Consider the following 17,671-nt stretch of genomic DNA (forward strand, 5'->3'; position numbering starts at 1 on the left):
ACCTCTGCTGGAAGCTGCAGAGTGAAGATGCAGCAGAGGCAAATTGGATCATGGGTTGACCTCGAGCTCAGGTCATGGACTATGGCATATAAAGATGGTTCCAGCAGTTCACACCTCCCTATAGTTTAAAAGAAACCCCACGAGCTAGCCAGTAATTATAAAAGACTATTACATTGGGACTAACAGCTTCATTAGTTTTCTATTCCCCATTCCATCTCAGTTTTATCAAAATTAAGACAGACATCACCAAGCTCACATTATTGCAAATGGTGATGAAAGAGAATGTGCAGCAATGAAGAGAGAGAACTGAGCAAAGAAACCAAATCTTTCTCTGCAGGTTAACTGTTAATGTCTGGGAAGAAAGTTAAAATTCTACTACCCAATAACTTTCTTTTTCAGTGAAAACTAGATTTGAAAGTGAGCAGAAAGTAGCATTTTCTTTACTTAGTTCTAACTCTTGATTGCTTAATGGGGAAACAGTAGCATAGAAGTAATGCTCAAAGCCTGGTAATCCAGAATCCCATGTTAATGTTCTGTGGAGATAGGTTCAAATCACACCATAGTAGATGATGAAATTCAATGAAAATATGGTTTTTGAAAAAAAAAAGCAGCCAGCCCAATGGTGACCAAATGACCACTGTTGATTGCCATTAAAAAAACCCATCTAATTTACTAATGCTCTATATGGAAAGAAATCTGGTGTCCTTACCTGGTTGAGCCTATATGTAACTCTAGATCTATAGTAGCTGCTCTCTGGGCAAAGAGGGATGGGTAATAAATGCTGGCATAGCTAGCAATGCCTTAATCCCATCAACAAATTAAAAAATCACCTTTAAAAGGTAATCGTTATATCACCAACACAAGACATGACATTTGCAATTATAACTTTCAAAGATAGCAATGTACAAGAGGAGGCACATACAGTATACAACTTAAACAACAATTGGAGCAAATTCTCACTTGTTGCTCTATTGAGTGAAATATGGCTGCACCCTCCAGCATTTGTGTTCCAGGCTTAAAATACAATCACAACTCTCAGAGAGGTTCACGTGGAATTCTAGTGTTTTTTGGTGTATAATTTAAAGGGAGTACGGGGAATAGAGTAACGCTCAAAGATTCTGGTACAGATACTTGGATGTCTTATTGCAATTGTACAGGCTTTACTTAGACCACATCTGGGGCTGGGAACGATTGGGATGGGAGAACTATAAATTCTAGCAGAGCTAGACAGGGTAATCACAGAAAGGATGCTTACAATAACTTGGGAGTTCAGGGGTCACAGTCTAATGATAAGAGGTTAGGTTAGTTAGGGCTGAGATTATAAGAAATTTCTTCACCCAGACAACGGTAAGCCTGTGGAAGTCTTTGTCATAGACAGCAGTAGAAGCCAAAAACTAAATGTTTTCAAGGAGTAAGAAATAGTTCTTAGGCCTAAATGGATTAAAGGGTATGGAAAGAAAGCAGAAACAAGGTACTAAGTTGGATGATCAGCCACGATCGTTTTGAATGGTGGAACAGTCTCAAAGGGCTGAATGGCCTACTCTTGCTCCTATTCTCTACAATTTTCCCAGACTGAAAAAAAGAAATAAGCCCTCATTTAGCAATCTTTAGCTTTCATGTTGGTCATCACGGGATTCACTTTAAAGTAATTTCCAGTCAATCCAATGTGAGACCATGTCCCAGTTGATGCCATTTTGGAGTGGCTTCTCCCATTACCTATTCACTCATAAATTCTTGCTTTGTCAAGCCTCCAGTTCCCTCTTCTTCACTTTCTATTTTCCATCTAAATTTTGATCAGATCGTAACATACAGCTCTGGAGTTGGGAAAATGCAGATCCCATCAGTGCAGAAATTCTGAGTTAGGACTGTCCTTATTGATGAGCAGATTGTCCAGGAACCATGATCATTGGCTAGTGAGAGGCAGTTAGAAAGCTACCAAATTTTTCATATTGTAAGATTTATTTTAATTTAAAAATTATTGCATTTAATATTATGAGACTTTAGCCAAGTATTTCAATTTACAGGGTTCAAACATAATCACAACTTCTATGTTGGTTTTAATGTGAAAACCTGATTCATTTAATGTCATTCAAATATCAAAATATTCAGAAATGCAGTTATAACTAAGTGGTAACTTACTGTACGGTGTTAATTTTGCAAGTTCACCAATGGACAATAAAGTCAGTTAAATTAAAACTCAGCTGTTTTTAAGCAGGAGGTTAGATAATAGTTCAATGAGCTTACCTCCTCGTTTTTTTAAATCCCGCAATCCACTGCCAGTAAAGATGGGGGAAGCATTCACATTTTCACTATCCTCATTTGAGCTTTGCAAATTTGGGGAACTGATGATAGTTGAATGGCACTGAAAGTATAAATGCAAACCTGAGAACTCCATTTCTGGTTGAAATTTACTGGAAACATTTCAGTATAGGATACTAGCCACAGATAGATCATACTAAATTAAAATAAACCTGGTGAATATATTATTTGATGTCAACAAATGCAAAATTTAATTTTTCAGATTCCCTTTACTGAAGTCAACTCAACAACTTCAGCTGCAAATCAAGGCCATTTAAAATGACGGAATGTATGATTCAAAAATTGAAAAATCTTAAATGAAATAAGTTTACCTAATGCCATTCCAATTCATATGCTTGTAATGATTAAAAAATTCAAATTAATGAACAAAACAGCAGTTTTGCATGTTTAATCAAGCAGAGCATACACGTTTAAACATAGCACATCCCATGTAACGGCATTGTTGAAAGGAGCCACAGGCACCAGATACGCCCTCACATGAACAATTAATTATACAAGCAGCAGTTTTGGAATAAATATTAGCCTCTATTGATTGCCTAGCTACAGAGGTGTTTCAGAAGATTAAACAAATTACCTTCAAGTCTTGGGCACACAAATCTGATTGAGGCAATGCTAAAGCTAATACATTCATTGCTTTGGATGAGCAAGTTTGCCTGAAGATTTAAAAAGAGAAATTGCCCACATTAGATACCAATAGTACATTTCAAAGTCTGTAGTACCCCTGTAGCATTTTCATTATTGAAAATAGTTAATATTCTATATTACAGTGTTTACCATCTCCAATTTGCACACTTTCCATCTCCTGAACCTCTGCCATCTAAAAAGGAGAAGGGGCAGTAAGCATTGGGATCACACCTGCCAGCAAGTTAACCTGAAAGTCACACCATCCTGACTTCGAATTATATTGCCATTCCTTCACTGTCATAGAGTCAAATCCAGGAATTCAGCAAGATTGTGGGTGTCCCTACATTACATGTACTGCAACAGTTCTTGGCGGCAGCTCACCACCTTAAGAGCAATGAGGAACGGACAATAAATGCATGTTACGTCCAAGTTCCATGAACAAATAAGTTTTAGACAGACGACAAAATTAAACTTATCTCTGTCATTCGGAAAATCACAAGTTGGGTCCATAAAAGATTTGACATAGTTAATTAGTGTCCACCCACTAATAATCCCTTACTTTAAAATGAACACAAGCTACACAATTACAAATGTGTTTAAGGCTTACATCTTCACAGAGGGAATATCCATCTTCTTTAAGCCACACACTGCTTCATTCATTGTTGGCTGAAAGGGAACTTTGCCTGCTTGCAAGACCTACAAAGAAAATAAAAGATTTAATTGTGCTTCAACAAGACAAAAATGACTTCTTTGTGGCAGTGAAAAAGATTATCATGCTGAACAGTTTGCTTTCACTTTAAATTCAAACCTGCCTCATTTGTTCAATAATGACTTTTATTTAACTTAATAGTTATTGCATGCTTAAGTGCAGATAAAACAATTAGCATGGAATTTGCATAGATAATGATTAATCGACTAATAGTGTCATCTGCAAACTTTGAAATTGTCTCCTGCACACCAAGATCCAGATCAGAAAAAGCAAGTATCCCAGTACCAACCCCAGGAGAACTCCTTTAAAAACTTTCCTCAAACCTGAAAAATATTCATTGACTATTACTCTATCACTCAGCCAATTTTGAAGGTAAACTTCTGTTATGCAGATAGAATACTGCTCTCTTTGGAGAGAGGAAGGCTGAGAGGAGACTTGACAGAGGTTTCCAAAATCATAAGCAGGCTGGGCAGAGTAAATAGGAAGAAGCTGTTCCCGTTTGTAAAAGAAAATACAGGAATGCATAGATTTAAAGTGATGTGCAAACAAAACACAGTAAAGAAAAAACTTCTTCACACAGCAAGTTGTTGGGGTATGGAATGCACTACCTGGAAATATGGCACTTTATTAAATGATTTTTGGGAAATTAGAATAGACATTTGATGACTTGCGCCCATCCATTGAACATGAATTTTTTTTCTCGCCAATTATTATTTCAAGCCAGCAAGATCAATCAATTTTCTACATTCACCAAGTATCACCCAGTTAGTCTTCAATACCACCCACAATTAGCCTTCTTTAGTTTCAAATCAAATTTGCAAGGACTTTGTAAGTACACTTCTATGAAAAGACTGGCTGCATCAAGTACCTCAGACTAAACGCCAAACTCTGTCTACATATTTAATTCCCTTTATTTCCCTATTTTTATACTCCGGTTTACTGCCATCTACCAAACCTTAATTTTGAAAGGACTTCTGTTTCTGATTCAGTTCTAATGCTATTCTCTGATCGTTATCATTTCTAATTCATGCAAGCTACGGCTTGTACTTTCACTTTTATTTGTTACCGCAAGTTCTTGTATCAGCAAAGGCTTTTTCCCTCGCACAAGATTATTTTCTAAGGCAAGACTAAATTCCAGACACACTATCAATGCTTGCACTGTGGTACCATACTACCCACTCTAGTCAGTCAGTCTATAGATCTCAGTTTGTGGCCATCATAATGGATTTCAATCAATTGTTAATACTTACCAGGAGCTTTCCCTGCATGGGCTACAATTATCAGATCATTCATTGGACTAGCAGAAATATGCAACATCCTAGTCTGGACAGTTGGTTTTTGGATGCAATAGTTCTGTCATGTATTACAGTCAGCCAAGTTACCATGATTCAGCAATGGTGCATTTAGTTCCTCCGAACTTTCACAAAATAATGAGCAGTTAAGGTACAAAGCACTTAGTTGTCAATATTGTCATTAATTCCCATTAATTATTTTATGCAACATAAGAACACACTAATTTTCTTAATGATTTCTACCATAAAAGGCTGTCTCACTTCTTTTTAATTATTCAAATGTGAAGTTCATCCAAAACTCTGGTGCCGATGTCATAAGCCACTGTAGGTTCTAACCCTTGAACACTGTTACACTGGCTGACCTGTATTGGTTCTTAGTCAAGCATTATCAATACATTTTTTAAAATGTTGTCTTTGTTATCAAATCCTTCCATTTATTCACCCCTCCTTACTTCCAGAAGTTTCTCCTGCCCCACAACTATCACATAGTTTAGCTCATTTAATTCAAGCTAGAATATCTCAGATTTTAATTGCTCCAACATTGATGGCCTTGCTTTTAATTTCCTAAGCCACGTGCTTGGAGTATACTCCCTTGTTTTCCTCTTCCAAGACATTCCTGAAAAACTACTTCCATGAATAAGCTGTTGGGTCATCTGCCCAAATAGATTAATAGTGAGAGTCATACAGCACAGAAACAGACCTCATAATAGTCGAACTTATCCACGCTGGCATTCCCAATCTGACCTGTTCCCATTTACCAGCATTTAATCCATATCCATCTAAACCTTTCCTATTCATAGATCCATCCAGATGCCTTTGCAACGTTTTAATCATATCTGCCTTCACCACTTCCTCTGGTAGCTCGCTCCATATACACATCAACCTCTTAAAGAAGTTGTCCCTTCAGTCCCTTTTAAATCTTTCTCCTCACCTTAAATCTAGTTTTGGACTCCCCCCACCCTAGGAAAATCTCCTCAATATCATCACTTGCTACCACATTTTCCAGAAAACCAGGTGAATAGAACAGGAGAAAGTGAGGACTGCAGATGCTGGAGATCAAGAGCTGAAAATGTGTTGCTGGAAAAGCGCAGGTCAGGCAGCATTCAAGGAGCAGGAGAATCGACGTTTCAGGCATTCCTGAAGAAGGACTCCTGCCCAAAACGTCGATTCTCCTGCTCCTTGGATGCTGCCTGACCTGCTGCGCTTTTCCAGCAACACATTTTCAGCTCTGAATAGAACAGGAGCCAATTTTTATATGCAATAATTTACAAAGTTACATATTGCAGGCATGCAGCTGCTATCCCAAAAGCCATTTTCAGATTGTCTATTCTTCATGGGGCTCAAAAGAGGACCCAACACTTGAATACAATTCAACAATTATTATATAATTAACAGTCAGCAATATGACTAGCAATATATTAAGATTTTTACGGGGAATCTTCTACCTGGCTATTAGCACTGCTTTTCAGCTTCTTGACAGTTATCTGCTCCGGGAGTGATACATCATTCTCTCTGGCCAAGTTGCTCATGTCAGCCCTGAATGAGAGAAAGTAATAATTGGTGACATGAGCCTAGGTAAAATGAATGAAAACTCAAAATAGCGCAGAATAGTACTAACCTTTTGTAAGAGGCAGTAAACCTTAATTAATATTAAGGACTTAATTCAGAGTTCAGCAAAAACTACCCATAATGAAGCTATTGCGTCATTAAGTTTTACCTGCACAATATTTTAATCAGCTAGTTAAAAGCAGAATGAAAACAAGTGAAATTATAGACCAGTTTTCTTAACATCTGTTGTCAGGAATTTACTAGAGATATTGAGAAGGAAGCAGGAACATGGTACTCCACAAGGATCAGAGTTAGGACAATAGCTGTTCAACACTTATACTAATAATTCAGAATCAAAAACAGTTTCTATATTTGCAATGATATTATAATGGCATGCACCAGAGATTAGCAAGATCATAAAAAAAAAGCAAATACTAGGTTGTATTGATAGAGGGATAGAATATAACATAAGGAAGTTATGTTAAACCAGTTTTGAATGGAATCCAGTGTAATCATGGTTTGTGACAAGGTGAAGTGGCTCTCATCTCATCTGTGGAATTCAGCTGTTTTGTTTATACGTGGATCTAGACTGCAAAGAAGTCAGGAGTTACATAGTCCCAGCGGAATGCAAATGGAGCATCGGTGAGTGAGTTACTGATGAGCAAGTGTGACTTAATTTAACCCCTCTCCCCAGCTCACCAGAACATCACCCCAGCACAGTTCAGGTAAATATAGATTGTGATAAATTCCGATATTCTCCACTATTGCTGATCTAAATTGAAACCTATTTCAGCTACACAATCTTGCAACCACACATTTACCTCTCTAATCTTATTCACTAAATATCAATTTTAGATTTTCTAATCCAGTTATTATTATGTTTGAAGTTCTGTTACATAATTCAGCCTCAAGTAGCTGACATGCTCTGAATAAAACCTCTTTCCTCATCCTCTGTGTCATTGAAATGTGTTTTACCACTATATACCTATTAAAACTATCACTTGAACTGTTTCAGGTAGCACATTGCTCGATTCACTTCACTCTTCTATTTTGCGGCTTTCTTCCATAAAAACCTTGAACCTGTATGATAATTGCTAAAGCAAAGGTCCTTCTCACTTCGATATTATCAACCCATATGGCAGACTCATTCACAGTCACAGCTTCTTATGCTTAAGCAGCTTACATGAGCCTTGATAATTTTTTTTTTAAAAAGTTAAAACAACAGAAGCAACCTGAACAGGTGGGGCCAAACTCCCACAGAATCGGGATTTTAGTTTAGCTTTCAATAGCTGTTGGGGTTAGGAAGCTTCAATACATCTGTCCTTGCGACATCAAAATGCTTGAGTTCGCTCAGTCTCATGTGTAATTTTCCAGTCCAGGAGGAAATAACATCAAGAAAAAAAAACAATCTTTTTTTTCTAAATTTGCCTTTGCCAAGAGCGTTTTATCATGTTAAATTTTGGAATAGTTGCTGTTTAGTAGTTAAATCATCTATTATTCTGTTATATTTTGTAATAGAACTCAGTTATTCCAATCCTTCTTTCTTCGGTTTGTATTTTAACTGCAGTGTATGAATAAAGTATGTTTTGCTTCAAGTCTAGGAGTTTGACCAATCAAATTGCATCAGGAACACAACAGCAGGGATTGCCTTTAAAATAAGTTTCAACTATTTCCTTTGAGGGGGTTTGATCTGGTCCATAATAGATGAAGACCTCAACAGTTACGTCAAGCCCACTGGACTTTTCATGTAAAATCCAAAGTTCCAATCCGCTTCTAAAAACAAAAATGAAAGTCTAGTTCACCTGAAAGATGAAACAGCATCAATTTGGAATTCTTCAGAACTATCGCTGTTTTTTCTGTTCTTGTTCAATGAAACAATGTCGGTTGATAAAACACTTGGTATTGTTTTACACATTGTCACTAGCGAAAGAGGGAAAAATATAAAGTTAAAAGCATATAAATATGCTTACATATTTTGGTCAGAGGGACTAAAGGAGTCATATTCCATGTTAACTCAGCTATCAGGATTTTTAACCTTCCCAAAATATATGCAATATGCAGAAGTTTTAATAACAAATTAATCTTCTAGCCTACAACTGCATGAATTCTTACAATGGATGTGGAATTTATTGTCAGAACTGAAGATAATTAAGAGTCAACCATGGTGCTGTCAGTCTAGACTAGACTAGGTTAGGGTGATAAATTTCTCTCTAAAGGATAGTGAATCAGATGGGTTTTTATGACAATCAACGTCTCATGGTAACTCTTACTGGTACCAGCTTGAAATTCCTGGTATGTTTAAGATAAAAAAATCTTAAGGCAACAAGTTCCCATTTTATCAAAAGACACACACACATATGTATACACAAAGGCCAATGCAAATACATTTCGTTTTTCCACTTTAACCTAAAACAATGTCTCACAAGTTCTTTCTTTCTCCATGGTTTCCAAGCTCACGTACGATTAGCTTCAGATGATATTGTGAACTACATAACTATGGCATTTTGTCCTCAGGTTTGTAAAATTCTAGAATTCGAGTGTTTATAGATTTGAATTGAACAGCAATGTAATATTTTTACTAGTAAGTAATTGTGGATAATTATACAGACAAATTGCTCAGAACACTTCCTATTTATCTCTCATAAAATGTAGTGTAACATTTAATATAAATTAGAAGCTATTTATATTACACTATGTCTCAGTTCCTTTTCTTTTTAAAAAAAACTTTCCCTCTCCCAAATTCCTGCTCCCTAAACAGCCATTTCTAAGTACTTACTCACCAGGTAGATTTTCTTGATCTCCATCTTCAGGTAATAAGAGCTGCTTATTTCCCTGATTTAAATTTTGAAAAGCAACCTCCAAGAGCACGATGGGCTTTGCTTTGATATCCAGTGCTTTCTGAAGAATGTTTCTGCATTTCCTTACAGATCCTGTTCAAAGTTAACAACATACTTGTTTTCCACAAATATAGAACAGCACTGTATTAAAGGATTTCAATAATAAAATTGGAATACACCTTATACAAACCTCGATTAAGCTCAAATTGTGCACATGCTATGTGTACAAAGGCAAATCTCTTGCAGTTCACTCTAGCCAAGTTGAATTGCTCCTGTGCTTCATCTGCATCTACAAAACTGAGGATGACAAGTCATTAGAATTACATTGTAGCCTTCTTAAAGATATAAACATAAGAAGTTTGAATATTGTGGCAAGGAGATATGGTGCCAAAGGTTTTTGAACTTGCATTCAATTGGGTCAACCAATTTCAAATGACAACAATTTAAACAATCGCAAAAATTCTACCAACTGGTTAGCAATTCAGCTGATTGGCTGAGACACTGGCATGGAGAAAGTAAAGAAAAACACTCAGCTCCCCAAAATCCTAGTAGTTCAAAACAGAAGAGTGGAAAATATTCCTTTGTTTCTTTTACAGAAAAGTGGCTCTAGTACATGAATGTATGGTGCTTCTGACAAGTATGACTCATTTTACAAACTTGATTATTTGATGATTTGGAGATGCCAGTGTTGGACTGGGGTGTACAAAGTTAAAAATCGCACAACACCAGGTTATTGGAAGCACTAGCTTTCAGAGTGCTGCACCTTCATCAGGCGGTCCTTCATTGGGACACAACCATCTGATGAAGGAGCAGCGCTCTGAAAGCTAGTGCTTCCAATTAAACCTGTTGGACTATAACTTGGTGTTGTGCAATTTTTAACTTTGATTATTTTAAATTTTCTTATTAATGTAGCTATCAGTGCACTGTACCATTGGATATAATTGTTCAGCAGTTATAATCACACAATTGAGCATGATATCGCTAATGTAGAAAAAGACAGGTCAAGATAATTCAGCATTCCTTAATCAGGAAATCATTAACTGTTCATTTTTATATTTAAAAAAGGAAGCTCATACAACAGTGACATAGAATATTCCAAGTTAACTACCAAAATAGCTTTTTGAAACAATCTACAAATCTAAGATACGCCATAACACCACAACTTATAGGAGCAGAATTTGGTCATTTGGCCCATCGAGTCTGTTCTGCAATTCAATTATTGCTGATATGTTTCTCAACCCCATTTTTCATCCCTTCGCCCCATAACCGTTGATCCCCTTACTAATCAAGAATCTATCTATCTCAATCTTAAGTATACTCAATGATTTGGCCTCAATCATCTTTTGTAACAATGAGTTCCACAAGTTACTACCCGCTGGCTGAAGAAATTCCTCAATCAGTTCTAAAGGGTCATCCCTTTACTAATCCTAGTCTGGCCTACTAGTGAAACCATCTTCTCTATATCCACTCTATCTAGGCCTCACAGATCCTGTAAGTTTCAATAAGATCTCCTCTTCTTCATTCGAAACTCCATACAATACAGACCCAGTTATAACCTCATAATAAGCCCTACATCTTTGGGATCATTCTTGTAAACATTCTCTAAAGCCCTTCCTGTGCCAGTATGTCCTTCCTTAAATACAGGGCCCAAAGCCGTTCACAATATTCCAAATGCAGTCCAACTAGAGCCTTTACAGCCTTCGCGGTACAGCTGTTCTAGCATTCTAGTCCTCTTGAAATAATGCTAACATTGCAGTTGCCTTCCTAACTGCCAAATGAACCTCCATCAAACCTGAAGGGAATCTTGAACTGGGACTCCCAAGTCTCTTTGTGTTCCAGATTTCTGAAGCCTTTTCCCATTTAGAAAATAGTCTACACCTCTATTCTTTCTATCAAAGTGCATAATCTCACATTTTTCCACATTGTATTCCACCTGGCACATCGTTGCTCTTCTCCTAGCCTGTCCAAGCCTTTCTATAGCCTTCCTGCTAACTCAACGCTAGTTGTCACTCCACTTATCTTTGTGTCATCTGCAATATTAGCAACAATGCCCTCAGTTCCTACATTCAGATCGTTAACATACACATGAAAAGGTGTGGTCCCAACACTGACCCCTATGGAATTCCACTAATCACTGGCTAGCATCCTGAAAAAGACCCCTTTATCCCCCCCTTTTTGCCTTCTGCCAGTCAGCCAATCTTCTACCTTGTCCCTAACATCATGGGCTCTTATCTTATGTGCAGCACCTTGTCAGTCTTCTGGAAATTCAAATATATCATGCCCACTGGATCTCATTTGTCTAACTTGCTCATTACCTCCTCAAAGAATTCTAACAAATTTGCAAGGTATGGCCTCCCCTTGGCAAAACTGCACTGACTCCACCCTATTTTACCATGCACTTCCAAGTACTCTGCAATCTCATCCTAAATAATGGACTCTAAAATTTTTATCAACAACCAAGTTCAGGCTAACCAGCCTATTGTTTCCATCTTCTGCCTCCCTCCCTTCTTAAACAGGAGTGTTACTCTCACCATTTTCCAGAAATCTGGAGCACAAAGAGACTTAGGAGTCCCAGTTCAGGATTCCCTTCAGGTTTGATGGAGGTTCATTTAGCAGTTAGGAAGGCAAATGCAATGTTAGCATTATTTCAAGAGGACTAGAAGAGGACCAGTGATTCCCGAAAGTTCATTATCAATGCTTCTATAATCTCTTCAGCTATCTCCTGCTAAATTCTGGGTTGTAGTCCATCTGGTCCAGGAATATTTATCTGCCTTTGAGCTTTCAGCTTCCCAGCACTTTCTCCTCAAGTGATGAGCACTACTCTCACTTCTGCCCCCAGAGGTTTTAGTACGCCGTTGGTGTATTCTGCTATGAAAAATGATACACAGTACCTATTTAGCTCCTCCACCATTTCTCTGTTCCGCATTACCACTTCTCCAGCCTCAACTTCCAGTGGTCCAATGTCCACTCTTGCCCCTCTCTTACCTTTGAGATATCAAAATATATACAAGGTGTATTCTTTCCTGAAGGGATCACTACACAGATGTCAAAATGTTATAACTTTGGCATTTAATTCTCTGATGAAATCATGCATTCAGTTAAACTAAATGTCAATTGCCATGATTTGTGCCATTTATGTGCCACATACAACCAGTAGCTGGCAGACATCAAGGTTTACTGTCATTTATAGATTATTTCCGTTTCTAGATTGTGATATTGAATCCAGTGATTAACAGACTTAAATCAGAAGCTAACTTGCATCACTCAACAATATTAGGTTATACCACAGCCCCATAAGTAGCAACCACATCGTGCATCACTGAACAGAAGGCATGTAACACCTTAGTATACAAGTATACAACTTAACTCTAAAACTTTAGATGGAAAACAAGTCAACATGTCATGTAAGTGCTCTCAACCTCAATGTGAATTCAAATTAAAGAACAAACAATTTTATCATTCTGTGTATGAATTGCTCTTTGCCAGAAATGTTTCTTCAAAAGGACAAACTTGAATTTGTTCATATTAGAAATTGCATTCTGTAGCAAAGAAAACTCAAATACTTGCACCCAAATACTTTTATTGTAAAACAGGAGGATAAAAAGATACGTACACTTTAAGTTCTGCAAAACGTGTCAAGATACGAGCATAGCATTCATTTGTATAATGCTTCTCAACCGATAGGGCAGCAACTGTGTCATTGTAGAGGTCTATAAGCCTGTTCAATAGGGTTTCGTTAGTTTGAGGATCACCCAAGTTTTCCACTTTTTGAAGGTAGACAAACCAGTCTTCTGGAAAGTTTCCATCAGCCATAATTTGCCTGATAGTAGCAGTGTGATCTATTGTAAAAGCAGAATAAGTACAAGATAAGCATTCCTAGCAAAAATTAAAATATGGGGAAAGAGGATATAATCACACTAGCAAAAATGTTTTGGTCAATTCAGTATTTTAAGCTACTTATACTTTTTGCACCCTAAATAAGCATCCCCTTTACTCTGAAGAAAAAGTTTTTGATTCACTTCCTAAACTGCCTCTTACTTTTGGAAGTTCCTCAAACCTAACCAGGTTTAGTTTTAAGAATCTAAAACATCTATAATAAAACAGGAGTAGGTTGTGAAAAGTAATTAATTTCAATTAGCATTTCAAGACTTTTCGGGTTAAGGATATAAACTAATTCAAAAAATTGAAAAATGTACTACGCCATACCTGTAACATCAGAGTTACATTTCAGCTCTTCAGTTTTGTTTGCTTCCTCCTGTTTTGTTCGAAGGTATGCTAATCGGTTTGTAAGGCGAGCCAATCGCATCCTTGACTCATTCATATTCTCCTCCATCACTGCAAACAAAAAAGGTGAGAAACACAAAAGTACTGTACTTAGAAGTTCATCAATACTTTAAAAACATAACATCCCATTAGCAATTTTATTTTTTAGACAGACCACATCATAGAAATATATTTAATTTCTGACTGGAATATAGCCTCAGATTGAGTTTCTACAGCACTCTAGAGTAGAGAATTCTAAGATTCATGACCCTTTGAGTGAAGCCCAAAATGGTCTGCTTCTTATTCGGATTTGTCCCGTGGTTCCAGACCTCTCTACAGCCAGGGAAAACATCCTGACTGAATCCACCCCATCGAGCTGCACAAGAATTTCATGAGCATCCAACATAAGAACACTCATACCTGCAAATGTGATCCTATTCAGGGGTGTAATTTTAAAGATGCAACTTGCAAAGTTTCCTGTATTTACAAATGGCTATTTTGTATCATGCTGCATGCTGTTCCAACTTGCATACAAATCAATTTGTAAACGAACTTGAGAACAGAACTTGCTCTCAACCCTTTACTTCCAATTTTGATCACTAACCTGTGTGGGACCTTGTTGAAAGGCGACTGCCAATTGAAACAAACTACAGCCACTGATTCCAGCTTATCTATTCTGCCAGCTGCATCCTCAAAAAACTCCAACAGATTTGTCAAACATTATTTTCTTTTCATAAATTCACAGGAAAAGTAACAGTAGGATTGGGCAGAGTCAAAGTATCCAGATGTCACATAAGTTATGATATATTTCTGCATTTTCCCTATTACTGATGGCAGGCAGATAGATCTGTTGTTCTTCCTTTTCTCTCTCACCTTGCTTAAAAGAAAGGATTATATTTGCATATATTGGTGATTAGTGAAATACGTTGTTAGACATTGATTTGAATACTCAGGCCTGAGGTGATGGCATTAGGAAATAAAAGCTCAGCTGAAGGAAAAAGGATGAGGTTTCAGAAGCTCCACTGCGCAAAGTAGAAAAAAAGTGCAATTGCTGGATAAGCCACAAGAAATGCAACACTGAAAGCAGAAACAAGACAGATATGGGAAACTTTGGGTTTGTAAGATATGATTTGTTACAAACATCAAAAAAAATTGTTTGAAAGAAATCAGGAAGATAAGTCAAGAAGTGGAACATGTAAAAATGAAAGATCTGCAAAGTGAATTATATATAACTTCACAGATCAGAAACCAAAGAATATAAATTAAAAAGCCAATGAAACAGCAAAAAGTCAGAAAAATCCCAAGCAAATCAACCAGGGTTTAATCAACTAGGGTTAGAGAAGGACAAATATACAAATAAATACATGAATAGGTGCCTCCAGCCTGCTCCACTATTAAAAAAAAAGTTCACCTGATCTGATTATGGTCAAGTCAGGATGGTGAGTAGCTTGGGAGGAATTGGTGTAATAGTCAGCAAGAGGTTTCATTGTCCATATTTGATATGAGGACAACTGATTTTGAGAGGTTCAGCAACAACTGAAATCTCCAAAAACAACTCAGTCCGGATTGTATACCTGTGTACCACCACTTCTGCTAGGTCTGTCTTGCCAGTGGGACAGGAATAGGGATGGTGTCATCTGTGGTGTGTAAGGAATGACTATGTTAAGCTATTGTTTGACTACTCTACCAGACAGCTCCCATACGTTGGTAGGAGAAAATCTGCAATGTTAACAGGATTGAGTGCTGCTGTCATTTCTGGTGCCTAGATCAATAGTAGTGTGCCAGTTCACTCCATTTTTGGAAACCTTGTAGCAGCTCATATAATGGAATGGCTTGCTTGGCCATTTCAGAGGGCAGTTACAAGTCAACCACATTGCTGTAGGTCTGGAGTCACATGTAGGCCAGACCAGGTAAGGATGGCACTTGTCCTTCTCTAAAAAAAGATTAGTAAACATTAGCTGGATCTTTACAACAATTAACAACGATCTCACAATCAATATTAGACTTTTAATTCTAGAATTACTGAGCTTTACTTTTTGCTTAGATTTCACTAACTGCCATAATGAATAATATTATGTCCCTGCAAAGTATCAGTCATATGAACCTTCAAACTGCACCATTTCTCAAATAATAAAAAGGAAACCAAACGGTACCCAGTACTGTATTCCAAATGTGATCTCATCCATACTCTACACAACTATAGCAAAACACCTACTTCTTAGATTACTTTCACCTTGCAATGTACAATACTTTCGAAGTTGAGGGTCACCCGATCTGAAGGGTTAACTTTGATTTATCTCCCCCACTGATACTGCCAGGTCTTTTCTAGCAATTTCTGTTGTGAATAACTTTGCATTTGACGTCCTATCACATGCTCTCCCTACACACATATTTTAAAGGCTCGCGAAACAAGAAAAAGAACTTTCTGTATCTCCGAAGTTCTACAATTTTCTTTTAATACATTGCTTTTCTGTTTGTCCTGTCCAAGTGAACAAATTCTCATCACATACAACTTGGTTTCCTATCACTGAAAAATGTGTTGCTGGAAAAGCGCAGCAGGTCAAGCAGCATCCAGGGAGCAGGAGAATCGATGTTTCGGACATAAGCCCTTCTTCAGGAATCTGAAGAAGGATTCCTGAAGAAGGGCTTATGCCCGAAACATCAATTCTCCTGCTCCCTGGATGCTGCCTGACCTGCTGCGCTTTTCCAGCAACACATTTTTCAGCTCTGATCCCCAGCATCTGCAGTCCTCACTTTCTCCTAGTTGGTTTCCTATCGACCTTGGTATTCTCAGCAAATTTAGCAAGTGCATATTCACTCTTTTCATCATTAATCAGAAAACATTGTTAATAATTGAGGCCCAATACGGATCCCTACAGGAGATCGTCACATCCTATCAACCCAAAACCGGCCTATTTACACCGAACTTTGTTTCTGATTGAACAACCAATCAGTGATTCGTGCAAATGTTACCCCACCCCCCCAAAACACACACATATCACGAACCCTAATTTTACACTATAAACCTTGACATGGCACTTTCTCAAACGTCTTCGAGCTTTTAAGCTTAAGGAACGCTACCAACACCCACGGTTTATAGAATGAAACCCACAAATGTAGGGCATAAAACTTAAGGGCATGTCTAATGGATCAGAGCACTCAGCTAAAAAAAAAGCTAAGGCTCTAAATTGGAAAGAAGGGAAGGACAAGATCCGAGGTCGAAGCGCGCAGGCAGGGAAGAGGAGGTGATGCAGGAGAAAACGGAGTCATCAAATGATGTGCTCGGTGGTACTTCAGGATGTTTCATCACCTCACCTGGTTCCAAACAAACCAGCAGCCTTCACCCACTCCCTGAGGCTGGGCATCGCCTGGATAAGGGACTGCAGCATTCTCAAGTGACAGCGTTATCTTTACAGAGTACATTATTGTAGTAAAAGGACGTTCGCAAGATATTTAACCAACATTACACATAACCGCTTGACCAAAGCGTTGCATGTTTCAGGAGCATTTAGACAGGGGGTGGGGCGAGAGGGTAAAAAAATGGAAAGAAATGCACCATTATTTTTATTTGGTTACTCGGTCCGATGTCATGCCTCCGTCTCGAAAGTGGGATTCGACCGGTTAAATCTGCATCCCGAACAAATCCACAACAAGCGGCCGCACTTACCGAGTTCAGAGCCACCGCTTTAACAACAAACGCAGCCACGACCAACCGACCCACATTCAAAATTCCCGCACCATCCAACAAACCGTGGCTGGATTGGCTGAACGGACGGTAGGAGATTCTGATTGGTTGCTGGCTGCCTTTCTCCCCCCCCCCCCCCCACTGCCGACGACCGAGGAAGGCTTGCAGTGAGGGGTTGCGGCCATTGCTCCCGTCAATTAAACAGGCCGACCGCCCCATTGGGCAGTTGTGAACGTGGAAGGGGCGGGACTCCTGAGCCGTTGCCTGGGACGCCGTGGTTGCGAATCGAGGGACGCATGCGTCGGGCCAAACAAGTGCAGAAATCACGCAAGGAGTCGCCTCTTCGTTAACGCGATGGTTCCGTTCTCGTGCGTCACAGCTAACTCATGTTTTA

General features: G+C 38.2%; 1 protein-coding gene and 1 long non-coding RNA gene across 3 annotated transcripts in view; one reads left to right on the plus strand and one right to left on the minus strand.

Moving 5' to 3' along the window:
* LOC122548386 overlaps positions 1–2,630 on the plus strand; it is a 64,896-nt gene extending 62,266 nt beyond the window's left edge. The window contains exon 4 of the long non-coding RNA XR_006311222.1: positions 2,522–2,630. This is a non-coding gene — a long non-coding RNA (uncharacterized LOC122548386). The remainder of the gene's footprint in view (positions 1–2,521) is intronic.
* The window catches only part of ttk (ttk protein kinase), a 43,979-nt gene extending 26,579 nt beyond the window's left edge, over positions 1–17,400 (minus strand). The window contains exons 1-10 of one of the 2 annotated variants that reach the window (XM_043686959.1): positions 17,260–17,400; positions 13,536–13,664; positions 12,943–13,168; positions 9,520–9,626; positions 9,273–9,422; positions 8,295–8,412; positions 6,390–6,480; positions 3,551–3,639; positions 2,894–2,972; positions 2,245–2,362 (exon numbers count right to left, since the gene is read on the minus strand). In XM_043686959.1, the coding sequence (XP_043542894.1) occupies positions 2,245–2,362; positions 2,894–2,972; positions 3,551–3,639; positions 6,390–6,480; positions 8,295–8,412; positions 9,273–9,422; positions 9,520–9,626; positions 12,943–13,168; positions 13,536–13,662 (1,105 nt within the window). In that variant the 5' untranslated portion in view covers positions 13,663–13,664; positions 17,260–17,400. Of the gene's footprint in view, positions 1–2,244; positions 2,363–2,893; positions 2,973–3,550; positions 3,640–6,389; positions 6,481–8,294; positions 8,413–9,272; positions 9,423–9,519; positions 9,627–12,942; positions 13,169–13,535; positions 13,665–17,148 lie in introns of both variants that reach the window. The other variant, XM_043686958.1, reaches the window with a different exon arrangement.
* Positions 17,401–17,671: the final 271 nt, after the last annotated feature.

Source organism: Chiloscyllium plagiosum, chromosome 3 (genome assembly GCF_004010195.1).
Source record: "Chiloscyllium plagiosum isolate BGI_BamShark_2017 chromosome 3, ASM401019v2, whole genome shotgun sequence".
NCBI lineage: Eukaryota > Metazoa > Chordata > Chondrichthyes > Orectolobiformes > Hemiscylliidae > Chiloscyllium > Chiloscyllium plagiosum.